The 27,921-nt window shown below is 35.1% G+C and overlaps 1 protein-coding gene across 6 annotated transcripts in view; it reads left to right on the top strand.

Moving 5' to 3' along the window:
* The window catches only part of WDPCP (WD repeat containing planar cell polarity effector), a 518,631-nt gene that overhangs the window by 471,244 nt on the left and 19,466 nt on the right, over window positions 1-27,921 (top strand). For 4 of the 6 annotated variants that reach the window (XM_032352244.1, XM_032352243.1, XM_032352242.1 and 1 more), the window contains 2 exons: window positions 5,140-5,168; window positions 15,574-15,924. The exons of the other annotated variants lie outside the window; for them this stretch is intronic. In XM_032352244.1, the coding sequence (XP_032208135.1) occupies window positions 5,140-5,168; window positions 15,574-15,624 (80 nt within the window). In that variant the 3' untranslated portion in view covers window positions 15,625-15,924. Of the gene's footprint in view, window positions 1-5,139; window positions 5,169-15,573; window positions 15,925-27,921 lie in introns of those variants that run through there. 6 annotated transcript variants of the gene reach the window in all.

The following is a 27,921-nucleotide window of genomic DNA, read 5'->3' as shown; positions in this document are numbered from 1 at the left end:
AGAAACGTTGGATGTGTTCAAATCAGACTTAATGGATATGCACTGTGAAGGATTTACAATAATGGCTAATGATCACAGTGTTTCTGTTTTTAAAAAGCATCATTAGGGGTCAGATTAATACAATTTTCTTGATCCGGTACTGAAAGAAATTATCCAGTAATTTAGCATCTTTCCTATAGAACTAATGAGACCAGGATACAACCAGCAAGGCTTTTCTGGAAAGCAATTCTCATCCTATCAATTTAGTTTCTTTCTATCACAGACTACATAGTTAAGTTATAATCTTCATACCCCAATTTTAGAAGGCTCATGATTGTGTCCTGTATTCCAAAATAAGCTGGAAAGTGTGTGTAGGTGAGGGGGGGCATGTATGCGTGTGTGTAGAAAGCATCTATTCATTCTTTCTGCCTTTTTTTTTTAATCTTAAACACCTCTCTACCACTATCAGAGGCCAATCTCAATAAGAATATCAAAATAGTAAAGCAAACAATCATTAAGCATTTACAATGTGCCAGGAATTCTTCTAAGTATTTTAGGTGCCATGCTAAAATTAGTTATCCTCCATTTAAAGAATACCTATCACTTAGTCTTTTTTAATTAAATAGAAATAAATTTTAAAATGACATGAAAAATGGAAAATTGATAGAAATAAATGTAAGGGCTATAAAATATAATAGTACCGTAGTGTGAAAAAAGTCTATCTAAACTAAAGTTCCACAAAGTTCAGCCCCTATGTCACTTGTTTTTGTAGGGCCCACAACTAGAATGGTTTTTATATTTTAAATGGTTTGGGAAAAGTAAAAAGAACTTTGGAAAAAGTCAAAATTTTGTGACACATGAAAATTATATGAAATTCAATTTCAATGTCTACAAATAAAGTTTTATTGGAGCACAGCGATGCTCATTCTTTTCCATACTGTTTATGGCTGTTTTCATGCTACAATGACAGAACTGAGTAGCACTTTACCTGGCTATTTAGCACGCTGCCAATTTTAGTAACCATGGCTATAAATGCACAGAGTTTCAAGTGCCACACACATTGCCATACCACAGTGCATACTCATATTATCAAAATAAGGAAAGAAAATAGAACTCAAAATGTCATACTTTTGAAGCACAGTAGAATGTGGCTTTTGTTACTGAGTTAAAAGTAAAGCACTGTGTTTATAATGTAATGATAAAATAGCTATGCTCAAAAGAATCCAATATACCGTAACACCAAAGGACTCATCATAGTATCCCCTGCCCACAGGCAAGCAACAGTGAGAAAAAGTAGAAAATTTACAAAGAAGTGTCTCATCATAGGAGAATTTCTTCACTAACAGAAAATAAACATGAGGTATGACCAAACTAAGTTTCTCAGTAGCTCATTTGTTAGTCAAGCAAGGAAAGCCATTCACTGATGAGTTAATGAAATCATGTTTGACTGCAGAAGATGAAAAGATGTGTCCAGAGAAAATAAACTTAAGACTTTTGGCCACTGGGCAAGTACATTTGCTCAAAAAGTTGAGAAAAGAAGATGATTTCAAGTGGTCTTCTGTGGTCAACAAATGTACACTATTCAACTGCTTTTTTTTTTTTTTTTTTAATTTGAGGAGTCAGTGCAAAGTTTGAAGTAACTGAAGAGTTAGTCTCTATGAACAGTCTGTGTAAAACTACTTCAGGCAAGAATATTTTCAAAGTTGAGAAAACTCCAGTACAACCTAAAGTGGAATCTGCTAAGATGTGCTATAACTGATTATGATAATATATATGGAAGGGGGAAAAAGACAATTTATAACCTTGTAAAAAGGTGTTTTTAAAAAAAAAAAGTTAAGGTGTTTAAATCTATTATTTAAAATAAAATTAATTTTAAAATTTTAAATGTTTAAATATATTACTCAACCGTTAACTTGCAGAAAATATGTAAATATGTCATATGTTACTGAACCAAAAATGTCAAAGGTGAACTACATTCACTCCTGTGAGTTTCACAACTTTCAGTTTTGTGAATTTTTGTCAAAAATAGAAGATGAATATCCTGACTTGCCCTTCTATCCAGAAGTTCAAAAACTTAAGCTGTGGTAAAAGCAGTGACTTTTTTTTTTTTTCTTTTTAGCTCTATGCTGAGACTGAAATTTTTCTGAACGAGAACCACCACTGACTACTATTATCAAATTGAATAGCCTTTTGAAATCAGCTCTTGTTCCAAATTTGATCATGTTCCTTGATGAATTAAAACTAAAATTACAAGGCAAACAGTTACTATATATGACATTTTTACTAAATGAAGTAAAGCTATTAATGTTGTTTGAATTACAAAGTAATGTCAAGTTGGGTTGTCAAGAATTAATGAAAGAACTGAGATCTGTATTTCCACATAAATCTGAAATAGATATATTTTCTGATCGCAAACTAAGTTCTAGTAAGAGTAAACAGCTGTCCCAGTTTTAGCACTTCGAGTCCCAAATCCTCAGAAACCACTCAGTCCTGGAATATCAGAACAACTGGCCTCCCTAATTCCAGCAGCATTTTTCAGACCTAAATACAAATGCCAAGTATATATTCCTATTTCAAAATCCATCAACTGTGCAATTGAGGAGCTTCCCAGAAACAGCAATTGGAAATGATTAATCTGCAATGTAATGACATGCTAAAAGGCAAATATCAAGAGAAGAATCTAACAGAATTCTATAAAATATGATGCTGTTGATAGACTGGTGTCAGTTTCTGGTAGTACCTACCTGTTTGAAAGGACATTTTCAAAGGTAAAATACACAAAATACCAACAGAGATCAACATTAACAGAACATTTACAGTTGAGTTTGATAACAGAAAACTAACTTCAATTAAATTGAACCTCAAATTAAATGCTATCTCCACATTCCCATTAGATGTGTATCACACAGAATACTCAATTATATTTTAAATTTTATTAATAAAAACTTAGAGAACTTTTCTCTCTGGATCTATAAATACTTACATAATATCTTCAGTTTTGCTTCTTGGCCTGCAAAGCCTAAAATATTTATTGTCTAGCCCTTTACCTAATGGGACCCCTTATTGTGACTAAGACAAATAGAGTTAAGAGATGGGGACTGTTACAGTTGACAAGAAACTAAATGAAGCAGTAACCACTGGTTTTTATGAGAAAAATAAACAGCAGTGGTATATATTTAAAAGACTAACATACCAGAGTCAGAAGCAATCACTTCATTACATCAATCTCTTTGGATGTCCTAGAATCTAAATCTTAGACCTTAACCCTTCTGCCATGGTTAATTTTCCTTTACATAAAAAAACTGGCATGGATTCAAGGAAGATTGATAATGACTAATACCGTGAAACTTGGTGTCTATTTTTTAAAGTTTTATAAAGTTTTTTAGCTCAAAAAATGTCAAGATTACAGACATAACAATTTCTATTTAAAACTACAGAAAGCACCCTGGGCTGTTTTTAAAGTCCAAGGAAGATTTTTTAAAAATAAAAAATTAAAAAGCAGGGTAGGGGTTTTTGTTTGTTTTTTGTCTTTAGTTTTGTTTAGTCATAAGAATAATTTATTGAGGGGTGCCTGGGTGGCTCAGTGGGTTAAAGCCTCTGCTTTCGGCTCAGGTCATGATCCCAAGGTCCTGGGATCAAGCCCCGCATGGGGCTCTCTGCTCAGCAGGGAGCCTGCTTCCTCCTCTCTCTCTACCTGCCTCTCTGCCTACTTGTGATCTCTGTCTGTCAAATGAATAAATAAAATCTTTTTTAAAAAAATAATAATTTATTGACTACTGGGAAGAGAGAATGTTGAACAACTTTGTGAGAGAGACTTAACTTTACATCCCTTAAGATCTTCAAGAGAGTAACGATCTTACTGTAGGATTTATATTTTTATCTACTTAAAGGCAAGAGCCATCTACTGTTCTAAAAAAAATTCAGGGGCGCCTGGGTGGCTCAGTGGATTGGGCCTCTGCCTTCGGCTCAGGTCATGATCTCAGGGTCCTGGGATGGAGCCCCACATCGGGCTCTTTGCCTGCTTCCCCCTCTCTTTCTGCCTGTCTACTTGTGATCTCTCGCTCACTGACAAATCAATAAAATTTAAAAAAAAAAAACTTAAAAAAAAATCAGATGTCATATGAAAGCATTACAATCCAGATTTCACAGCATGATATGGAAATATCATATTAGAAGTGTTACACAATTTCTGAACTATATAACTAAACAAAACATCCTGGTCTATACAAAAATATCCCGAAATAGCAAGTAATTCTGAGTTAATGACAGACAGAAATGTGTATTTTTATAGAAATACAACTGTCATCAAAGCATTTCTTGGTGCTAAGACTACAGGGAGGAATACAGTAAAATGCTGCTGGTAAGCTTTAGAAAATATAATTTACTGGGAAGGTAGACTAAATAAATAAATAATAAGTTAACATAAGCATAGTGCCAAATGAGTGGTATATGCATGCATGCACTAAGAGCTATAAGAGAAACGCATAACTGATACTTATAAATACCCACCAATTATACACAATTACTTGTTTCAAGGATGAGAATATGTAAATTAATGTCTATATAATATGTATCAATAAAAAGAAATTAAATTGTAGCACTATCACATAGCTTTTCTCTTCAGCCTAATGGCATATAAATGTAAGCAAAGATTTCTCTTTTAAAAGCATCATTTGATATTCTAAACCAGGGCCAACAGGTATATTGTTGTTATGAGAGCAAATAACCCACAAATACCGTATTCTTTTCCACTGAGAAGGGGGGGGGGGAGGCCTTATAAACGTTCTCAACACAATTCTCTAGGTAACCACGACTTATCAACTAGAATTGGCACTTACATGAAACTTACTTGCCATGCACGTTTTAAGGTATCATTTTAAGAACAGAAGGAAAAACATAGACATAGTCTACTCATTTGACTTCAGTTAAGATATTAGCCCTAAAGGTATGTATGACAATCACTGGAATACTTTCATACTTTTGGGGTTTGGCTGTTGCTATCTCTTGAGTTTTCAGTATTTCAACCTGGTTTAAATTAGGATTATTTTAAAACATTTCTCTTTCTACTAGGGCTATAGTAAAAGGTTCTGTTAACAATTTTCATTACAGGCCCTTATTAGATTTAAGATAATTAATGTTGTGATATTTTATTTTTAAAAGGAGAAAAGAAAGAAGACGGCATAGAACAGGTAAAACACTTCCTCTTAACATTTATCATTAGACAATTAAATTCCAAAAGAAAAGCATAGTATACATGATTATTTTGAACTCAGAATAAGATGCCTACTGGTATACATTAACTGGAAAACATTTTTCTAAATAACTATTCAAGTTTTCAGTATTTCAAGGTTATATATTAAAAGTTATTTCTGTAAAAGAAAACAGTACATAATGGAATGTGTACAAATGAAATTATAATAATCCAGTGAGGAGAAAGGAGAAGGAATATACGTGAATTAAAGTTACCATGAGTTGATAATTGATGAAGGTGGGTGATGGGTAAAATAGCAGTTTACATACACTATTTTCTCTATTATGTTTGAAACTATCCAAAATTAAGTTTATTTTTTATTTAAATTTTACTTAGTTAACATACAGTGCAATACTGGTTTCTGGAGTAGAATTCAGTGTATTATCACTTACATAGAACACTCAGTGCTCATCACAAGTGCCTTCTTTAATCCCCCATCACCCTTCTAGCCCATCCCCGCCCCGCACCACCTCCCTCCATCAACCTCAGATTGTTCTCTATCATTAAGAGTTTCTTATGGCTTGTTTCCCTCTATCCTTTTTCTCTTTTCCCCCTTCCCTTATGTTCATCTGTTTTCTGCCTTAAATTTCACATATGAGTGAGATCATATGGTATTTGTCTTTCTCTGACTTATTTCATTTAGCATAATACACTTTAGCTCCATCCACATAGTTGCAAATGCCAAGATTCCACCAAAATTATAAGTTTAAAAATAAAAGGTTTATAATAATGACAAGGGTATCCAATTCATTTTTATTATTTTTATGTATAATTTTTATAAGTAATGCATGTGGAGTCCCTCTCCATATTCTGCCATTAACATATCTAAGTTCATTTTGAAGACTATTATACCAATTTCAAAAAGGTTAGGTGTAAGTCAGAGAAGAACTCATAATTTACAGTTTACATAAGTTTACAGTGGATTACCATGGTAACTGATTCATTATGAAACTCTTCCCAGCTCACAGCCTTACAATAGTGAGTGGACTAGGTTGGAGCCCTGGGCCATAGGCCATAGTTTTTCTGACCCCAGGTTTAGAGTAATGAGTTGATGGCCCAACAACCTCCACACACCCAATAAAAGAGAGAAAGAGAGAGATTAAAATCTAAGAACACATGGATTTTTAGGTGCTTGATATGTTTGAATCCCCTGTAGTCATTATCAGTTTTGATGTGCCAATTGTCTCCCTTCATCTTGGCTCCTTTGTCCTTTTGCTATGGATCAATTAGTCTTTGGCAGCTGCTTTACTTTTATGATGCAAGATGTCCCAGACTCATACATTTCCTGCTTTAAATGTAGAACCTACTATTTCTCCATTTTTATTTTCTCTAGGATTTTATAGCTTTTAGGCTTTTTCAGTGAATACAAATAAAACTTTTTTTAAAAATATGTAACAGTTATTTCCAACTTAAAATTAAGATAAAAGAAGTTTAATTCATTGCTTTGTGTTTTGTCTTGCAGCTCTTTAGCTTTATGCAAAAAATCTTAGCCCTTAAATATACTAACATTTTCTCTTTTAACTAAATATCACTTACCTGAAACTGCTTCCACCTAGTCACCAATGACCTCCAAATTGCCAAAACAATTATTACTATTTAGCTCATCAGCACTTTCTATACTAACACTACAGACTGTGCTCTTCATCTTGAAACATTCAGCTTCCGTTACACTCAGTTCTCTTACCTTGCTATTTCATTTCTGTCTCCTTCTATGGCTTTTTACTTGCTTTTAGCCTTTTCTTCTTTAACAGTTCTATAATATTATCCCTTGACGTTTTTATCAACTCTCAGGAATCAGTAGCAGAGAGACATAATTGCTAAAACCCCGAGTTTCAGACTGATATATCCTGTTCCTGCGGAGGTATTGCCATACTGTTAATTGTCCCCTCTGAGGGGCGCCTGGGTGACTCAGTGGGTTAAGCCTCTGCGTTCAGCTCAGGTCATGATCTCAGGGTCCTGGGATCGAGCCCCGCATCAGGCTCTCTGCTCAGCAGGGAGCCTGCTTCCCCCTCTCTCTCTGCCTGCCTCTCTGCCTACTTGTGATCTCTCTCTCTGTCAAATATATAAATAAAATCTTAAAAAAAAAAAATGTCCCTTCTCTGTGAAGTACCATAGCATCCTGTGCTTCTACCACAATAAATGTCACTTTTTATTATACCTTCTGGTTAACTGTTTCTCCCACTATGCCGTAAGATTCTTAAAGGCAATATTTGTGTCCCTTTTGCTTACCATCTTATTAGCAGCAGGTATGGAATTCTGTAAATACCGTTAGATACAAATGAACAAATAAATATCTCTTTGACTAGATAATATCTGTTAAATGAAAATTTTCCACAGACAATTTACTAACATAGGAAGCTTTTATTTAAATGATTCATGGATCAGGCAGCATCCAGTCTGGTAGTTAGAAAGGAAGTCCAGGAGCACCTGGGTGCTCAGTCTGTTAAGCGTCTGCCTTCCACTCAGGTTCTGATCTCGGGGTCCTGAGATTGACCCTCATTGACCCCCTGCTCCACAGGGAGCCTGCTTCTCCCTCTGCCTCTCTCTCTTTCTCTGAATAAATAAATAAATAAAATATTTTTTAAAAAAACAAAAAGGAAAGGAAATCCAAAAAACTGTAAAGGGAAGGGATTTTTTTTTTAATTCATTTATTTCAGAGAGAGAGAGTATGAACAGAAAGAGAGGCAGAGGGAGAGAATGTTCAAACAGACTCTCCTGTAGGTGTGGAGCAGGACTTGGGTCTCAATCCCAGGACCCATGAGATCACAGCCTGAACTGAAACTGAGTAGAACTGACTGAGCCACCCAGCTGCCCCAAGGCAAGAGATATTTACAGCACTAAGTGAGCAGGAACAAGGAAGTTATACCGGGCATTTGCTAATTGGATTAGTTTCCTTATATGGAGCAAAGGGAAGTTTTGGAGCAGGGTTTGGTAACTTGTGCGAAATAGACAAGCACTAACTAGTTGACATACGCCTTCTTTTTCTGGGAGGGCCACACGTAGAAACTTAGTTAAGTTCTGCCTTGCTGATGTTGAGTTTAGCATGAGCAATTTCATCTATGGTTACTTTAACGTATCTAAGACATAACGTATCCAAAACCAAACTCATTGTTTTACCCTCCAGACCCAAATCTACTCCTCTTATATGGTATTTGTCACTCTTGATTCCCTATAACCTACTCACAACTATTAAAGCTAATCATCAAGTTTTATTGATTATTGCTCTTAAATATTTCTAGAGTCTAGCCCCGCTATAATTCAGGTTGTTTTTTTTTTTTAAGATTTTATTTATTTGTCAGAGATAGAGAGAGAGAGAGAAAGAGAGAGCGCAAGCGAGCATAAGCAGGCAGAGTGGCAGGCAGAGGCAGATAGAGAAGCAGGCTCCCCACTAAGCAAGGAGCCCGATTAGGACTCAATCCCAGGACCCCAGGATCATGACCCAAGCCAAAGGCAGCAGCTCAACCGAGTGAGCCACCCAGGCATCCCTATAATTCAGGTTTTAATCATCTCAACCTGGAATACTACTTCCTGATTAATATCCTCATCTTTAGTTTCTCCCTCCCCCCACTGCCACCACTACCTCAAATCTCACCTCCACAAAGCTGTGAGAGTGATCTACCTATCATTCCCCTGACTAAAACGCCATATGATAAAGTCTAAGCTACTTATTATGGTATGTAAGACTCTCCGTTACCTAATATGCCTGGGTCAGTCAGTTAAATGGCCAACTCTTGATTTTGGCTCAGGTCATGATCTCAGGATGGTAAGATCAAGCCCTGCGTCAGGATCTGGGTTCAGCAGGGAGTCTGCTTGAGATTTTCTCCCTCTCCCTTTGCCCCTCCCCCTGCTTATGTGCTCTAAAATAAATACATCTTTAAAAAAATAACATATAGGGCGCCTGGGTGGCTCAGTGGGTTAAGCCACTGCCTTCGGCTCAGGTCATGATCTCAGGGTCCTGGGATCGAGTCCCGCATCGGGCTCTCTGCTCAGCAGGGAGCCTGCTTCCTCCTCTCTCTCTCTCTGCCTGCCTCTCTGCCTACTTGTGATGTCTCTCTGTCAAATAAAAAAAAAAAAAAAAAAAAAAAACATATATTACACCAATATTATTATAGATTATCTAGCTTCATCAGTCCCCAGAGGTCTTTTACCCAAACACTTAAAGTTCATATTCTGCTTAGGCCTCAAGCTATTTTCTGGTTAAGGTAAGGAGTGGCACTATATTTAATCCTTACTTATTTTAACCATAACTTAGTTTCAGGCCTTATCAGAATATGTACTTCAATTCTAAGAAAATTCTTTGGATAGAATCTGCTGGGTAATATATAGAGAGATCCAGGGTGTAAAGTTTTCTGATGCTTTGAATCAGCTCGCTGTCAAAAGCTTTGTTACTACAGTAGCTACATTTTTCTCAAGTAGTATATATTAGTGCCTATTTACAACTTTTTAAGGAAAAGTTTGTTCTTCAGATTTCCTTATTCACATTCTCTTTTGTGAAAAACCTGAAAAAGGAATTATGTTCCATGTCTTAACTTGAAGTAACTACCATCTGAAGACCAATTAGTCTTTCTGAAAACAAAAAGAAGGCAATTCCACAACTGCTTAACTCCTCCTTACTTTTAAAGTTTATAGATCATCTTCACAGTTATATTACTAACCTCAAATGCCCTGCAATTTAGTAGACTGTCCTTTGATAGATATTGTACACTTTAAGAAGATTCTTACCCACTTTCTCCAGAACTATTTTAAGAAACACATTTAAACAGCTGAGATACAGTTTAACTGAGATACAGTTAAGAGTCAACCACAGTGAAGAAAAAACAAATTCGAAAATTCTTGAATGGTTAAAATGACAAATTTTACAATGCACATTTCATCACAATTAAAAAAAAAAGAAAGAAAGAAACCACTAGAGGTCTAGCTGGCTCCTGGGAAGATTTTGGGAAGGATTTGTACTGACAAAAGCTGATGAAAAGAATTTGAGTTCTCCATTAAACTTTAAGACAAATTTGAAAGAAGTTAACTTGGGCTTGCATGTTGGAATACACTTCTAGGTATGGAGCATATCTCTTGTTCCCTACCACCAACTTCAGTCATAGACAAATAGGCACTAAATCATATAGTCATATACCTATACTGTCTGGCCTGTACTACTCATTGGCATACTGTCTGGAAAAAATCTTAGACTTAGAAATGCCAGAAACTCATTCTTTTAATGTGGAATTACGACAGATACACCAATCTGCTGTTTATGTTGCTCTTTTGGCCCTTCTATCACCCAGAAAGGTTGATTCCAGCCAGAAGAGAGTAGAACAGAAAGTGTATTTGTGTGTGTCTCTATATTGTCAATATGTAAATACTGGGGATATATATACACACACACATTTACATATACATTTACGTGTAATATAAATGTATATACATGCATACATATATTCATATACTTACATTTTTATTTATATGTAATATATACATATATTTACATATAATATACATACATATGTATATATACATATATATTTGCACATATATATCAATATATTTACATATTGACAATTACCCACTTTAGTAAAGAGCATCTTCTATAACTGAAGTTTAAGTATGCAATTTCTGTGTGATAAAAATAGCAAGTTTTCTGTTCATTGATACTACTATCATAAAGCTTATTAATCTACTTGATGACAACACCTTCAAATATTTGTTGAGATATGGTAAGTGCTAGTCTCATACTTACATCTTTCATCCAAAGAAAAATTTTTTAAAAATGTTTTTAAGTGTATCAACATAGTGCCTAAAGCAAAGATTTAGATAAACCATTAGAGAGAAAACAGAAATACCAACACAGCCATAATACAGTGATCATTCTTCATAGATATAAACCAATTTATCTTAGTATTTATGACCTCTCTACTTTCTGAAAGATTTGGGGCAGAAATCACGAAATTATTTTATATACAATACCGAAAATACAATTACATAAAGCAAAAATCAATTAAAACTTATAAAGTAAGAGGTGTTGTTGAATATCTGGGGTGTTACATACAAATTAAAACAGAGTTTAGCTCTGAATTTGGGAAGGCTAAAGCAAAAAAGGGAAATAGGTTTACTTTGAGAGGTACCATAGTATAATAGAAGGAATACAAAACAAACTGAGTGTCCCTGGAGGGGATACGGGTGGGGCAATAGGGTAATTGGGTGATGGGCTTTAAGGAGGGTATTTGATGTAATGAGCATTGAGTGTTATATGCAACTGATGAATCATTAAATTCTACCCCTGAAACAAATACTATAGTATGTACTAATTCAATTGAACTTAAATAAAATCTTTTTTAAAAAGAAAAAATGCAGGATTAATGGGCAAACTATCTCAGTTCCAGTTTTGTTCCACTACTTCCTCAGAGTTACAACCTCTTTATACCTATTTCCTAAACTGTAAAATGGGAATAGTTATATTTAGTAGCATCCCAAGACTGCTATGTCAAATTAGGTAATGTGGAAACATTTTATAAACTCCAAAACACCATTCATTACTATTGTCTTTACTGACTTAATAGTTTAAAGTATGCAAATAGTAAATTCAACTGGATGGAAATGTTTTTTCAGCACTGGTTCCACACTAAAGAATGCCTGTGTTAGAAAACTATACATGTCTTCAAGTAGAGTTTTGAAAAAGAAGTCCTATTCACATAGATATTTTCATTATAAGCCTTCTATAAAAACAAATTACACTGAATCACAATTCACTGAAGGCAGTTCTGTGGAAAGGTGAAAGGACAAGTTTACTTACTACTGGTTTACTTAACAGAGCAGGTTGGAAAATTAGATAGTTAGCCTATCTATTAGACTGTCTTTCATAAATATCAGAAGTCTCAAGCCAACCTTTGGCAATGGCTAGATTGTCAATTTAAGATTTCGTTTTCTAGAAAAAGCATCAAGCACCAAAACTCTGGAATACTGATTAAAAGAAAATCCCTGTATGATATAAAATATGCAAGAACCAGAGTTAAAGTCAACAGTGAAACTTGAGTAACTGGACAACTTGACTGGACAAGAAAGCATCTCCTGGGGGGCACCTGGATGGCTCAGTCGGTTTAAGTCACTGACTTGGTTTCAGCTCAGGTCATGATCTCATGGGTAGCAGGATGGAGCCCTGCATGGAGGCAGGGGTGAGGGGGCCCATGTTCAGTAGGGAGTCTGCTCAAAGATCCTCTCCTCTGTCTGCTTCTCCACAACACACGTGTGTACTTGCTCTCTAAAATAAATAACTCTTGAAAAAAATTAAGTAAGAAAATAAAGCATCTACTCTGTTTACTGGCAAGCCTGTAAACAAGAGCCTTAAATACCAAGTAAAGGCAATCATAGGAGTTAATCATAAAGTAGCATGTTCCCTGTTACTGTGGAAAAAAGCACCTCACAGAGAAATGACTAAATTCTAACCCCAGTTCTGCCACTGAATGAGTAACTTTGGATAAAACACTTAAACTGTATAAGCCTTGGTTTCCTCATCTATAAAATGAAAGGACTGCAAATTAGGAAACTTGTTTCTATCTCTAAAATAGTGTACTTCTGGGATTTAATTACTGGTGAACCAAACCAGAAATGCTGAATGAGACCATGAAGGGAAACAATATAAAATAATGAGATGATCACTTAGTATTAAAAAAAAAAAAAGATATTTGTATTAAGTGAGGAATAGGTCAAAATCCAGTCTGTAGCAAAGCAAAGCTTAACTTGTCTACAGAACAAGTTATCTTGTCTACAGAATTTGTCTTAGGAAGTCTATGTACATTTAAAAGAGAGTGACCTGCAATCTCCCAACATTAGGTAACAGCAATAGGGTGTGGCTTAGAAAAATGCACATAACTGTATGTCGAAATCAAACGAGGGTCTGGGGAAAACCCTTTTGTTGCAGTAAATTATTACAGGAATTAACATGTAAACATTCAGTCAAGAGTAAGCACAATCTCAGCACATAATAAGATGAAGATCATCTCCACTGAAACCCTACTTCCTATTACCAAAGAAAATAACCTCCTCCCAAACCAGGAAAGAAACAAAGCAAAACTACCAGTTCTACAGTGTTTATCCAGAGGCCTAAAATCTCCTAAGCTTTGCACCAGTAATTCTATTTCTGCAACTCTATGCCAAGAAAATAATCCTGAACACAGAAAAAATTTCATGTCTAATAATGTCTGTCACAAAAAAAAGGAATGTCTATCACTGAGTTATTATTAAAAAAAGAAGAAATTAGGAACCATATAAATATAAACAAAAATTAAGGAATAGTTAAATAAAGCTCTAGTATTTAATGGAACAAAATTTAGCCATTAAAAACAAAGACTATGGGAGCATTGAAAAAAGTGTGCAAAGTGAGGCAAACCCTCTAAAATATATAGAATTGTGTATGTAATATGATTTCAACTATATTTAAAAAAAGAAAACGTGGGAAAAAAAGACGAAGCAAATACTCAGTAAACAGTTCTATATGACTGGTGAGAATATGGGTAAATTTTTCTACTTTTCTGAGTTCCAAATTCTATTTAATTAATATACTTTATTTTAAATAATAAATAAGTATGCAAAATACACTATTTCATTAATCATCAAAATATTCCTCTAAGTTCAGTAAGGTACAAGTCAATGTTATGTAGCATGAAACACATTTATCATGGAAATCCTGGAAATGCCCTGAAGTAAGACTTTTAAAAATAGGCTGAATTTTTAAGGAAACTCTTCAAAGACTTTTTTTTTTGAGTCCTGGGAGATTCTTGAGAAGTTAATTCTAAGATTCCTACTTTTTAAAATGTAATTCTTAACTATATATACATCAAGAAGATGGCTGAACCAGATACTTCAAATATGCAAAATCTGGCCTTCCAACAACAATTATAACCAGATATTAGAAAAATAAAATAATTTACCTAGGATCTCTGTCAATTAGTAAATAAGACCAAAAGCTAAATCCAGGTTTCTTGATGACCATTCTACTGATGTACACAATAGATTTTTTATATAGTAGCTTATAAGCCAAGAATTGGAACTTAATGTTTTTTTAAAATGCTGGTGCTTTCAGTGTTTTTTGTTTTAAAATTCAAAGCTACCTAAAACCCCTGAACTTGCCAGCACACACACACATGCCTCAGGGCAATATTAAATTACTCATTCTTCTTGTTACCTGTTTTTCCAGGTTGGGTTTGTTTTTTTTTTTTTTTTAATTTTGTGTACATCAGGATCCATAGGCACATGCATACATACATGTTCCTCTTACTTGCCAATCCCATACCTGTTTTCTTCTAGAAATGACAAATTTCCGAAAGGCTTCTCTTACTAAAAAGAACTTTCAAATATAATTCAGGAAAAACTTGAAATTTTTTACATAAAAGAAATGTCTCCAATTATGAAATGTTAAAGTACAAACCACCATTCCTACTGTTCCCCTTTACCTTTCTTTCTTTCTTTCTTTCTTTTTTTTTAAGATTTTACTTATTTATTTGGCAAAGAAAGACAGAGAGAGAGGGAACACGAGCCTCCCGCTGACCAGGGAGCCTGATGTGGGCCTCAATCCCAGGACCCTGGGATTATGACCTAAACCAAAGGCAGACACTCAACAACTGAGCCATCCAGGGACCCCCTGGTCCTTTACCTTTCAAGTCTAAGTAGATTATCTCCAAACTTTCAAAATGTCCTCACTGTACTGTTTTCCAAATAATATCATTCACCTTTGGTGTTATGTTTAAACATCCTCCAATTTCAGAATCCTACCATAAAATTCTTTGTTTATATACTTAATGAGACTGGGGGAGGGAGTGAAAGAAAGTTAAAAAATGGAAATAGACGAAGTCTTTGCATCTCTTTGCAGCTTCATGAAATTTAATGAAGGGCTTAGAAAAACCTAATCTTTTCTATGAAACATTACCTCAAGAACCACTATCAAATACTCAATAAAATACCAAAGTGAAGAAATATGTTCTTTATGGATTTTTGAAAACAGACAGTATTGTAAAATCAAATTGGTAATAGGTAGAATTACAAATGATGACCCCTAGTTTGCAACTTTTCACTGCAGGAGCCTTCACGTGCTTCAAAATCTCAAGTAATATCCTGTCCTTCCTTCTTTGCCTGTTATGCTTCATGTTATTTCTCTTTACTGACTTTTATTAACACTATATCAATATTTTAACAGTAAGAAAAATACACAATTCTCTTATGTACATATATTTAGTGCATTTTATTTTGTTTCAATGTTTTCTGATATTTAAATTAAAATATTAAAATATAAATATTAAGTCAATTATTTGTACTCTACTTAAACATGATTTTAATTGTTTTTGTTTGTTTGCTTTCAGGAAACCGGAGATGATGGTTCTCTTAGAATGGTTCACTTTGGTTTGGTGTAGACAATAAAAAAAACTTTATTTTTACTTAAAAAAAAAAAACACTTTATTTTTCACATCTAAACTTTTTCATGGCCTAATATAGATTAGAATCTCCCTGTACAGATTAAAAAGAAAAAAGATAGTATGAATTAGTTAAGAGTTTTAAATTCAGAATATTCTCAAAGTGAACTTTTATTAGTTTCAAAACCATGTAGCATAACAGCAGTGATCCTAAGTAAAAGTCCTTAATTTATTTTCAATAATGTAAAATTTTCAGTTTCTTAAATTGTACATTAGTGCTTAAAAAGTAAAATATTTAAACCTGGTTCTCCAAGTATTTTAAACATTTCTTGTGATCTTGTTTACATTAATTTGCATAATGAATAAGATATTAAGCAAAAATTTCCCATTATTGGGAGACAACTGTCTATGGGTCTGTTGAATTATTGCTATGAGGGAAAGAATGTCCCTGGGGGCCAGATACCATCCCTGGCGCATAGGTCAGGCATGCTTACTGCCCAGTGGAAAAGCTTTATTTTCTTTTTTGGTAAAGATTTTATTGCTAAGTAGTTACGCCTAACATTGGGCCCAAACTCACCACCCCAAGATCAAGAGTGACATGCTCCACTGACCAAGCCAACCAGGCTCCCCATCCATTTGAAAAGATTTAAAGTTCCCAAGCTCAGTGATCCTATCCACTGAGTGTGCAGGTATCATCTGACCCTCTTTATATCACCCCGTGGGAATGGGCTTTGGAAACAATGCCCCCACCAAAGGCTGACACTCCAGTTACTATTACTATGAATAATAAACTGTCTTTTGTTTCTGACTCTGGAGTCTCATGTCTTCTACCAGCATGAAACTGTTGCATATATTTTACAACAGTAAATGTCTATAATAATCAGCATCTTTTTCAAATGTCATACATGAAGTAAATTATGTACTTAAAAGTTATAGTTAAAAGTTAGATTGAAGGCTTTTATACTTCAGGTTTTTCTCCCTGCTTCCTATTCATCTGTACTTCTACCAGACGGTATGACGATGAAAGGAAGTAAAACTCAAATTAGATTTTTCAGTTTGCTATTGCTCTGGAAAAGATTTAGTAATACATGGTATGTGAGCCATACTAAAAAGAGATGTAGAGTTACCAGCAAATTTTCATTTTATTATCCCCATCCTTCTTTATCACAATAATCAAAAGTTAACTAATGTTTTTAATGAAAAAATTGTATTGAGAAAGATAGTTCTTTCAAGATTGCAAACATTTTCTCCAGATTTTCTAATAAATAGTCATTAACCAAAAATATAAACCACATTTCCTGATCTACCATATCCTTTTATTCATTTCACCACTGTCTTCTACAACGATGTGAGAGACTGGTAGAAAAGTTCAGTTTTATTTCTAGGTCCTATTTGAGTAGATATAGTCTATGCTAAATAGATATAGTCAATGCAAAAAAGTGAAAATTTAAATGAGACATTAAGATAAAATATACATATAAAAACAACTATTTTGTCCTACATAATTATAATGACGTTAAGTTTCCCAGTTATCTAAATGAAAACTAAGCAATTTTAATTCTTAGATAAATTGCCCATTTCCCCCTCTTCACATGCCTCTGGAAAAATTAAGTATATATGAAACCAAGTCTAGACAGTAAAAGAATACATTATACAAGAGATCCTTGACAACATCCATCTATAAATGTTGTGTTTTCCCAATGCTGTGAACCCGAGGATGTTTACTAATTAATTATTCCAATAAATTAATCTTCCTGCTCTGCTACCACCACAGCTCTAAAGTGAAAATAGTGGCACAGACAAGGACAACTAGGTAGCACTGAGAGGTTCAGTTTCTCACTCAGGAATGGATCTATAAGATTTTCTATTCTTCAAAATTCTCAGATCTCAAATAATTTCCATATTAACTCATATTAAGTTTGACACTGTGCCTTTTACTGGAATAAACTGTTTAAAATCCCTATCTCTTAATGGTTTGGGTTCATTAAAAAGCCAAATAACCCTAACTAATATTATACATTTCTTCTGAATATCTACACAATAGTAAAAATAAGAATTATCAAATTTACAAGTAACACCATATTCTAAACTTTATTAATTGTATATTTTAAAGTATATAAAAACAGACACACAGACCAATGGAATAGAATGGTAAGCTCACAAATAAACCCTCACATATGTAATCAAATGATTTTGATTTTCAGCAAGAGTACTATGACCATTCAATGGGAAAAAGAACAATCTTTTCAACAAATGGGCTGGGAAAATGGGATATCCACATGCCAATGAATGAGGTTGAACCTTATCTTGCACCAGACAAAAAATTTTACTCAAAATGGATTTAAGACCTGAACATTAAGACTTAATTTATATAATAAAACTCTTAGAAGGAAATATGGGGACAAAGTTCATTACATTGGATTTAGCAGTGATTTCTTGGATATGACACCAAAAGTACAGACAACAAAAGTAAAAATAGATTAAACTGAACAATATCAGTATTTAAAACTCTGTGACTCAAAAGATACTATCAACAGAGTGAGAAAGTAACCTACAGGATTGGAGAAAATATTTACAAATCATGTATCTGGTAAGAACTCCTACAACAACCACAAAAACAAACAGCCCTATTAAAAATGGGCAAAGAACTTGAAGAGACATTTCTCCAAAGGTAATATATAAATGGCCAGTAATCACATGAAAAGATAGGCAACATCATTAATTATTAGGGAGATGCAAATCAAAACTAGGGATGAGATACCACTTAACCACATTAGAATGGTTATTACTAAAAAAGAAAAAAAGAAAAACAAATGTCGGCAAGGATATAGAAAACTGGAACCCTGTGAACTCTTAATTGTAATATAAAATGCTACCGCTGCTATGGAAAACATACAGTGGTTCCTCGAATAATTAAAAATAAAATTGCCATCCAGCAATTTCACTTCTGGCATATAGCCAAAAGAATATAAAGTAGGGATTCAAATATTTATATACCCATATTTATAGAAGCATTATTCACAACAATGTGAATATACTAACACTACTGAACTGTACACTTCAAACTGATTAAGATGATAAATTTTATGTTTATATGTATTTTATCAAAATTTTTAAAATATGCATATAACAGGGTACCTGATTGGCTCAGTCAATTAAGTGTCTAACTCTTGATCATAGCTCAGGTCTTCGTCTCAGGGTCATGAGCTCAGCATGAAACCTACTTTAAAAAAAAAAAAAAATATATATATATATACACACACACATATATAAATTCAAATTATATATCTAAATTATATATACGTATACATAAAATATAAAATATACATATATATGTATGTATGTAACATACAGGTTTACCTTATTATATGACCTTGAAGGCTCTGCTCTGATAGAAGTACACTGAGATTGGTTATCTCCTTAAAATAATGCCAAAGAAGAGCTAAATTTCAGAAGTACCAAGATTTTTCTAAATTTCAATAACCTAAAGTATGATCTTCAAATAACATCAGTTTGCTTTTTTAAAAATTCATGGGAATTAAAACACAATTCTTTAAAAAACTTACATTTTGGAGAATTTGGGAAGATGGTTAAGGAGGAGAATCCTGAACTCACCTCCTTCCATTAATACATCAAGGCTGCAACTAGCAACTCAATCTGAAAATGACCTAAAGACTAACAGACTAACTCTTCCACAGCTAAAGATGTAAAGGAAAAAAAAAAAAAAAACATCAAGAGGGGTAGGAGGAGGTGCATGGGTGGCTCAGTGGGTTAAAGCCTCTGCCTTTGGCTCAGGTCATGATCTCAGGGTCCTGGGATGGAGCCCCACATCAGGCTCTCTGCTCAACAGGGAGCCTGCTTCCCTTCCTCTCTGTCTCTCTGCTTACTTGTGATCTCTGTCAAATAAATAAATAAAATCTTTTTTAAAAAAAGTGTGGGTGGTGGTTAGGAGGGCCAGAGATGTGGCTGGGAATCAAAACCCTGGTGTAGTGACCCACAAGCAAGTGGGATATCAAAAGTGTAGAGGTTGTCCCTGAGGAGCAAGAGGACCCAAGTCCCCCATTAGGTATGTTCCCCACCCTGGGGAACTGTGCTGGGAGGACATGCCCACATAACATCTGGCTTTGAAAATCAGCAGGGCTTAAGCAGTAGCTTTGAAAATGAGCCTGACTCCAGAAGAACCAGAGGGCTATGGAACTGAGATTTCACTCTTAAAGAACCAGCACACTATAACATTTGCTCTAACACCCAGCACAGGAGCAAGCACTCAAAAAGCACCTGGGCTGGGGCACCTCGGTAGTTCAGATGGTTAAGTGTCTTTGGCTCAGGTCATGATCTCCAGGTCCTGGGATCAAGCCCCATGCCAGGCCCCAGCTCAACAGGGTGTCTGCTTTTCCCTCTCCCTCTGCCTCTCCCCGTGGTTGTACTCTCTCTGTCTCTCTCTCTCTCAAATGAATGAATAAAATCTTTAAAAAAAAAAGCACCTGGGCTCTACATGAAGGGCATTTTTTAATAACTTTCGGGTATGTGCTAGAGGTTCAGGGATCAGTATGGAATTGCTGATGCGTACCATTATTCTTGACCCACTTCAGCCTAGCTAGCCCAAAATGGTAGAAGACAGTACTGATAATCTCTATCTAACTTGCTAGCAGTACTTTCCCAGCCCCAACATTCCCCCCAAAACCCCACCCGACCCTATAGGCCCACCTCAACAGGTATCCCTCCAAAATGTCTTTTGCCCCAGTAAGAGGGTCCAGCACCACTCACCAGCAAGTCCACAACAATTATAGCAGAGCCTGTCAGCTAGCTATACCACAGGCTAATCCCACCAACAAGCATGCCCTCAGCAGCAGCAGCCAGGCTTCTTCACCATCTGTGCCAGGTAATAGGCCCGCTCACCATTGTGCTGGCAGTATTCACACCCAGTCATTGCAGTCAGCCAGTCTGGGAGCCAGCCCCCAGATCTGCCATCAGAATGCCTGTAAAACTTGTGACTCAATCATAATGGGTGGATGCATGCACCTCACACAGGAGACATTCCTGAAGCAGCTGATTCTGTAACCAGTGGGTTACCCTACTGGGCCCCACAGACATCTTGCACATAAGGTCACTATTTTCAAGGCCAGGAGACATAGCTGATCTACCAAATAAAAAGAAACAAACACACAGAGTTAGACAATATTTAAAAAAGAACAGTTTTAAAAATAGAAGAGGACAAACTCCAGAAAAAGAACTGAACAAAATGAACCTACTGATAAAGAGTTCGAAGTAGTGTTCATAAAGATGCTCACCAGATTTAAGAGAAGAGCGGATGAATTCAGTGAGAACATCAACAAAGATATAAAATATTGAAAAAAATAAGAGCTAAAGAATACAGTAACTGAAATGAAAAACATACTGGAGGGAATTGAAAGCAGATAGAGGATGCATAGGGACAGATTAATGATCTGGAAGACAAAGTACTGAAAATCATCCAAGACGAACAGCAAAAAGAGAAAAGAATTTTAAAAATGAAGATAGAGTAAGCGACCTCTGGGACAACATCAAGCATACTAACATTCACATTATGGGTGTCCCAGAAGGAGAAGAAAGAGGTAAAGAGGTAGAAAAGTTATTTGAAGAAATAACAGATGAAAACGTCCCTAACCTGGGGAAGGAAACAAACATCTAGATCCAGGAAACACAGAGACCTAAACAAGATGAACCAAGAAGGTCCACACTAAAACACATAATAATTATAATGCCAAAAATTAAGAAAAAAGGAGAATCTAAAAGCAGTAAGAGAAAAGCAATTAGTTACATAGAAGCGATACCCCATGTGGTTATCAGCTGATTTCTCAGCAGAAACTTTTCCAGCCAGAGAAGAGTGGCATGATATATTCAAGGTGCTGAAAGGAAAAAAAAACCTACAACCAAGAATACTCCACCTGCAAGTTTATCATTCAGAATTGAAGGAGCAACATAGCATTTCCTAGACAAACAAAAGTTAAAGAAGTTCATCACCACTAAACCATAAAAAAATGTTAAAGACCCTTCTTTAATCAGAAAAGGAAAGGCCATAACCAAAAATAAGAACATTATGAAAGGAAAAGTATCTCACTAGTAAAAGCAAACATATAATAAACATAGCAATCATTTATAATTTCAGTACAAAGTTTAAAAGACAGGTAGTAAAATCAATTATGTCTACAAAAATTAGTTTAAAAAAATTAGTTGAGACGTGCAAAATAAAAAGATATAAATATGACATCATACACCTAAAGGTGGAAGGGGAAGTAAAAATGTGCTTTTAGGATGTGTTCAAACACAGGTAGTCATCAACTTAAAATGGACTACTATATGCACAGGAGGTTATATATGAACATCACAGTAACCATGACCAAAAACCTGTAACACAGACACAAGAAAATATAAAGAAAGAAAGCCAAGCATAACACTAAAGCCATCTAACCATAAGGAAAGAGAGCAAAAAAGAATGAACAGAGAACTACAAAAAGAACCAGGACAGATTTAACAAAATGGCAATAAGTTCATAACCGCCAGTAATCATTTTAAATGTAAATGGACTAAGGTCTCCAATCAAAAGAAATAAAAAGACTGAATGGATTAATAAAAATTTTTTAAAAGACCAATCTATATGCTGTCTACAAAAGACACACTGTAGTTATATTTTTTTAAGTAGGCTCCTTGCTCAGCGTGAAACCCAATATTGGGCTTGAACTCACCAACTCACCACCCTGAGACTGAGACTCAGCCTAAGATCAAGAGTTTTGACTGAGCCACCCAGAAGTCCCAAGACACTCACTCTAGATCAAAAGATACATACAACCTGAAAGCAAAATGACAGAAAGAGATACACTATGCAAATGGAAGAAAACAGAATAAAGCCCTTATATGAAAAACCCATGGCCAACATTATACTCAATGGTGAAAAATTGAGGGCTTTTCCCCTAAAGTCAGGAACAAGATAAGAATATCTACTTTCATCACTTTTATTCAACACAGTACTAGAAGCCCTAGTCACAATGATTACACAACATAAAGAAACAAAAGTCACCCCAGTTCGGTAAAGAAGTAAAACTCTATTTGCAGATGACATGAGACTATATATAGAAAACCCTAGAAACTCCATCAAAAAACTACTAGAACTGACAAATGAGTTCAGTAAAGTTGCAGGATAAAAAACCAACATATGAAAATCTGTTGCATTCCTATGTATTAAAAATGAAGCAGCAGAAAGTGGAGTTAAGAAAACAATCCCATTTACAATGACCAAAAACAGTATCTTAACAAGATCAAAGACCTATTCTTCGAAAACTATAAAACAGTACTAAAAGAAACTGAAGAAGACACACACACACACACACACACACACACACACACACACACACACACAAAGGAAAGCATTTCACCTCATGGGTTAGAAGAACAAATATTGCTAAAATGGCTAAACTACCAAAAATATTTCCAGATTAAATGCAATTCCTACCAAAATACCAATAACATTTTTCACAGAACTAGAACAATCCTAAAATTTGTATAGAACCACAAAGATCCTGAATAGCCAAAGAGACCTTGAAAAACAAAAAATAGATGTATCACACTCCCAGATTCCAAATTATATTACAAAGTGGTAGCAATTAAAACAGTATGGTACTGGCATAAAAAGAGACACATAGATCAATGGAATAGAATAAAAAAACAAACAAACTCAGAAATAAACCCCCAATTACATAGTCAATTGACAAAGGAGGAATGAATATACGATATGAAAAAGACAGTCTCTTCAACAAATGGGTGTTGGGAAAACTGGACAGCAACATGAAAAAGAATGAAACTGAACCACTTTGTTTTACTATACACAAAAATAAACCCAAAATGGACTAAGGATATATATATGAGACCTGAAACCATAAAAATCCTTGAAAAGAGCACAGGTAGTAATCTCTCTGACATCAGTCATTACAACATTTTTTAAGATCTGTCTCCTGAGACAAGGGAAATAAAAGAAAAAATAAACAACTGGGACTTCATCAAAATAAAAAGTTTCTGCAGAGTGAAGAAAATAAACAAAACAAAAAGGTAACCTAATGAGTAGAAGATATCTGCAAATGACATATGTAATAAAAGATTAGCATCCAAAATATCTAAAGAACTGATACAACTCAACACTCCCAAAACAAATAATACAATTTAAAAATGGGCAGAAGACATAAGCAGACATTTCTCCAAAGAAGACCTACAGACGCCAGCAGACATATGAAAAGATGCTCAACATCACTCATCTTAAGGGAAATGCAAATCAAAAGCACAATGAGATATCACCTCACATCTGTCAGAATGGCTAAAATCAAAAATAAGAGAAACAACAAGTGTTGGCAAGGATGTAGAGGAAAAGGAACCTTCATGCAGTGTTGGCAGGAATGAAAATTGGTGCAGCCATTGTAGAAAACAGCATGGAGTTCCTCAAAAAGTTAAAAAATAGAACAACCCTATGATTCAGGAATCACACTACTGAATATTTATCCCCAAAATACAAAAACACTAATCCAAAGCGATATATGCTCCCCTGGGTTTATTGCTGGAGGATTTAAAATAGCCAAACTGGAGGCACCCGGGTGGCACAGTCAGTTGAGCATCCCACATAGTTTTGGCCAGGGTCATGATAAATATAGATAACAGATAGATACAGATAACAGATAAACATAAGAGAAGGGGAAAAAAGAGGGAAGCAAACCATAACAGACTCTTAATTATAGAGAACAAATTAAGGGTTGATGGAGGGAGGTGGGTGGGAGGGATGAGCTAAATGGGTGATGGATATAAGGAGGGCACTTATAGTAATGAGCACTGGGTATTATATGTAAGTGATGAATCACTAAATTCTACTCCTGAAACCAATATTACTTTATATGTTAACTAACTAAAATTTAAATAGAAACTGGGACAAAACAAATGAGCAAAGAAAAAAAAGACAAATCAAGAAAGAGTCCCTTAACTATAAACAGATGGTTACCAGAGGAGAGGTTGGTTACCAGATGGTTACCAAAGGGGAAATAGGGGATGTGGATTTAAGAGTACACTTACAATGATGAAAAAAACCCTAAAAATATAAAATACTGATAAATGAACTGAAAATGACACAAAGAAATGGAAAAATATTCCATGCTCATGGATTAAAAGAATAATATTAAATGTTAAAATGTCCATACTACCCAAATGCAATCCCTATCAAAATACCAATAGTATTTTTCATAGAACTAGAGCAAATAATCCTGAAATTTGTATGGAACCACAAAAGATCTCAAATAGCAAAAACAATCTCAAGAAGGAAGAACAAAGTCAGAGGTTTCATAATCCCAGATTTCAAACCATACTATATATATAGAATGGTGTGACATATACAACTATACTATGGTAATCAAAACAATATGGTACTGGCATAAAAACAGAAACAGATTAGCGAAAGAGAACAAACAGCCCAGAAATAAACCCATATTTATGTGGTCCATTAATCTATGGCAAAGGAGGCAAAGGCAAAAATAGACAATGAGGAAAAGACAATCTCCTTAATAGTAGGAGTGGGAAAACTGAACATTTACATGCAAAAGAATGAAACAGCCATGCTCTTATTCCATACACAAAAATAAACTCAAAATAGATTAAATACCTAAATACAAGACTGAAACCATAAAAGTCCTAGAAGAAAACGTGTGCAGTAAACTCATGGACATTTGTCAGCAATGTTTTTGGATCTGACCCCTCAGACATGGACAACAAAAGCAAAGTAAATAAAAATTTTTAAAGACTTTATTTATTCATTTGACAGAGAGAGAGAGAGAGAGAGAGAGCAAGCAAGGGGAGTGGCAGGCAGAGGGAGAAGGAGAAGCAGTGATGAGCAGGGGGAGCCCAATGTAGGGCTCAATCACAGCACTCCTGGTTTATGACCTGGGCTGAAGGCAATTGCTTAATCAACTGAGCCACCCAAGCACCCAGTAAATAATTTTTTTTTTAAAGCAAAAATAGGGGCACCTGAATGGCTCAGTCAGTTAAACATCTGACTCTTGATTTTGGCTCAGGTCATGGTCTCGGGGTTAAGAGAGCAAGCCATCTGTCAGGCTCCATGCTGGGCATGAAACCTGCTTGGGATTTTCTCCCTTCCCCTTCTCTCCCCTACTCGCTTACTCTCTCTTACTCTAAACAGATAAATAAATAACTAGGACTAGATCAACTAAAAAGCTTTTACACAGTGAAGGAAACCAACAAATCAAAAAGGTAACCTACTGACTGGGAGAAGAGAATTGCAAATGATATATCCAATTAAGAGATAATATCTAAAACATATAAAGAACTCAGAAAACACCACCAAAAAACCAAACAACCCAGTTTAAAAAATGGGCAGAGATCATTTGAATTAACATTTTTCAAAGACATACAGATGGAACAGACATATAAAAAGATGTTCATCATTAATCACCAGGGAAACATAAATCAAAACCACAATGAGATATCCCCTCACCCCAGTAGGAATGGCTATTATCAAATGACAAGAAATAAGTATTAGCAAGGAGTTGGAGAAAAGAGCCCTCCTGGCCACTGTTAAGAATGTAAACTGCTATAGCCACTATGGAAAACAGTAAGGATTCCTCAAACAATTGAAAACAGAAATACCATAATGATCTAGTAATTCTACTTCTGGGTATTTACCTAAAGAAAATAAAAACATTAATTTAAAAAGATTCACCCCTACATTTACTGGGGCACAATTTATAAGTGCCAAGTTATAGAAGGTACCTAAGTATCCATAGATAGAGGAATGAATAAAAAAGATATCTAAGAGCTCTGCATGGAGTATTACTCAGCCATAAAAAAGAAAGAAATCTTGCCTTCTGTGACATGAATGGACCTAGAGGGTATTATGCTAAGTGAGAGAAGACAGATGGAGAATGAGAAATACCAAATGATTCAGTATATGTGGCATCTAAAAAAATAAATGAATAAACAATTAAAAAAAAAAACAGAAACAGGGGCGCCTGGGTTGCTCAGTAGGTTAAGCCTTTGGCTTTGGCTTAACCTGGGATCCAGCCCTGCACTGGGCTCTCTGCTCAGCAGGAAGCCTGCTTCCGCTTCCTGCTTCCTCCCCACCTCCCCACCACCACACACCTCTCTGCTTACTTGTGATCTATCAAATAAATAAATTAAATCTTTAAAAAAAAAAACAGACTCAAATACAGAAGACAAATTGGTGATTATTAGAGGGGAGAGGTGTGGAAAGATGAGCAAAACAGTTATAAGTCACAGTGATGAAATGTACATAATAAGGAATATAGTCCATTACTATTATAATAACTGTGTGGTGATAGATGGTAACTACACTTAAGGTGAGCATTTTATAATGTATATAAATGTCAAATCACTATGTTATACATCTGAAACTAAGGTAACATTGTATGTGAACTATATATACTTACAATAAAACATTTTTAAAAATAAAGGGACACCTGGCTGGCTTAACCTGTACAGCACACAACTCTTGCTCTCAGGGTTGAGAGTTCAAGTGCCATATTCGCTGTGTAGCCTACTTAAAAATAAAATATAAAAATAAACTAAAAAATTAAAGAATCCAGATTTAATTTTGCTCTGCTAAAAATCTACTTCAATATTCTACTTCCATTCTCAAAGAAAATAAGAAGTATTCCTTAATTCTCTCACAATGTTTTTTTGTTTTTGTGTGTTTGTTTTTTAGAAAGGGAGAGGAGAGAGGCAGAGAGAGGAGAGGAGAGGAGAGAGAATCTTAAGTAGGCTTAGCATGGAGCCTGACACAGGGCTTGATCTCATGGCCCTGTGACCATGACCTGAGCCAAAAATCAAGAGTTGGATGCTTAGTCAACTGAGCCATCCAAGCACCCCACTCTCACAATTATTCTAATATAAACTACAAATATTGTCAGGAGTTACATAAGTTTCTCAAAACTTGTAAGTAAGATCTATGCCCAGTGCAGGGCTTGAACTCATGACGCAAAGATCAAGAGCCACACGCTCTCCAACTGAGCCAGCCAGATGCCCTTAAAACTTTCATTTTTTATTTTTTTTATTATTTTGCTATTTTATTTATTTAATTTTAAGTGGGCTCCATGCGGGGCATGCACTGGGAGCCTGACCTCACAACACTGAAATCAAGACCTGAGCTGAGATCGAGAGTTGGATGTTTAACCGACTGAGTCACCCAGGTGCCCAAAAACTTTTATTTTTTAAGTATTTATTAAAAGAGTTTTGGGGTGCCTGGGTGGCTCAGTT

Source organism: Mustela erminea, chromosome 7, assembly GCF_009829155.1.
Source record: "Mustela erminea isolate mMusErm1 chromosome 7, mMusErm1.Pri, whole genome shotgun sequence".
NCBI lineage: Eukaryota > Metazoa > Chordata > Mammalia > Carnivora > Mustelidae > Mustela > Mustela erminea.
Note: the sequence above shows the minus strand (reverse complement) of the source record. Positions and strands in the feature narration are given on the sequence as shown.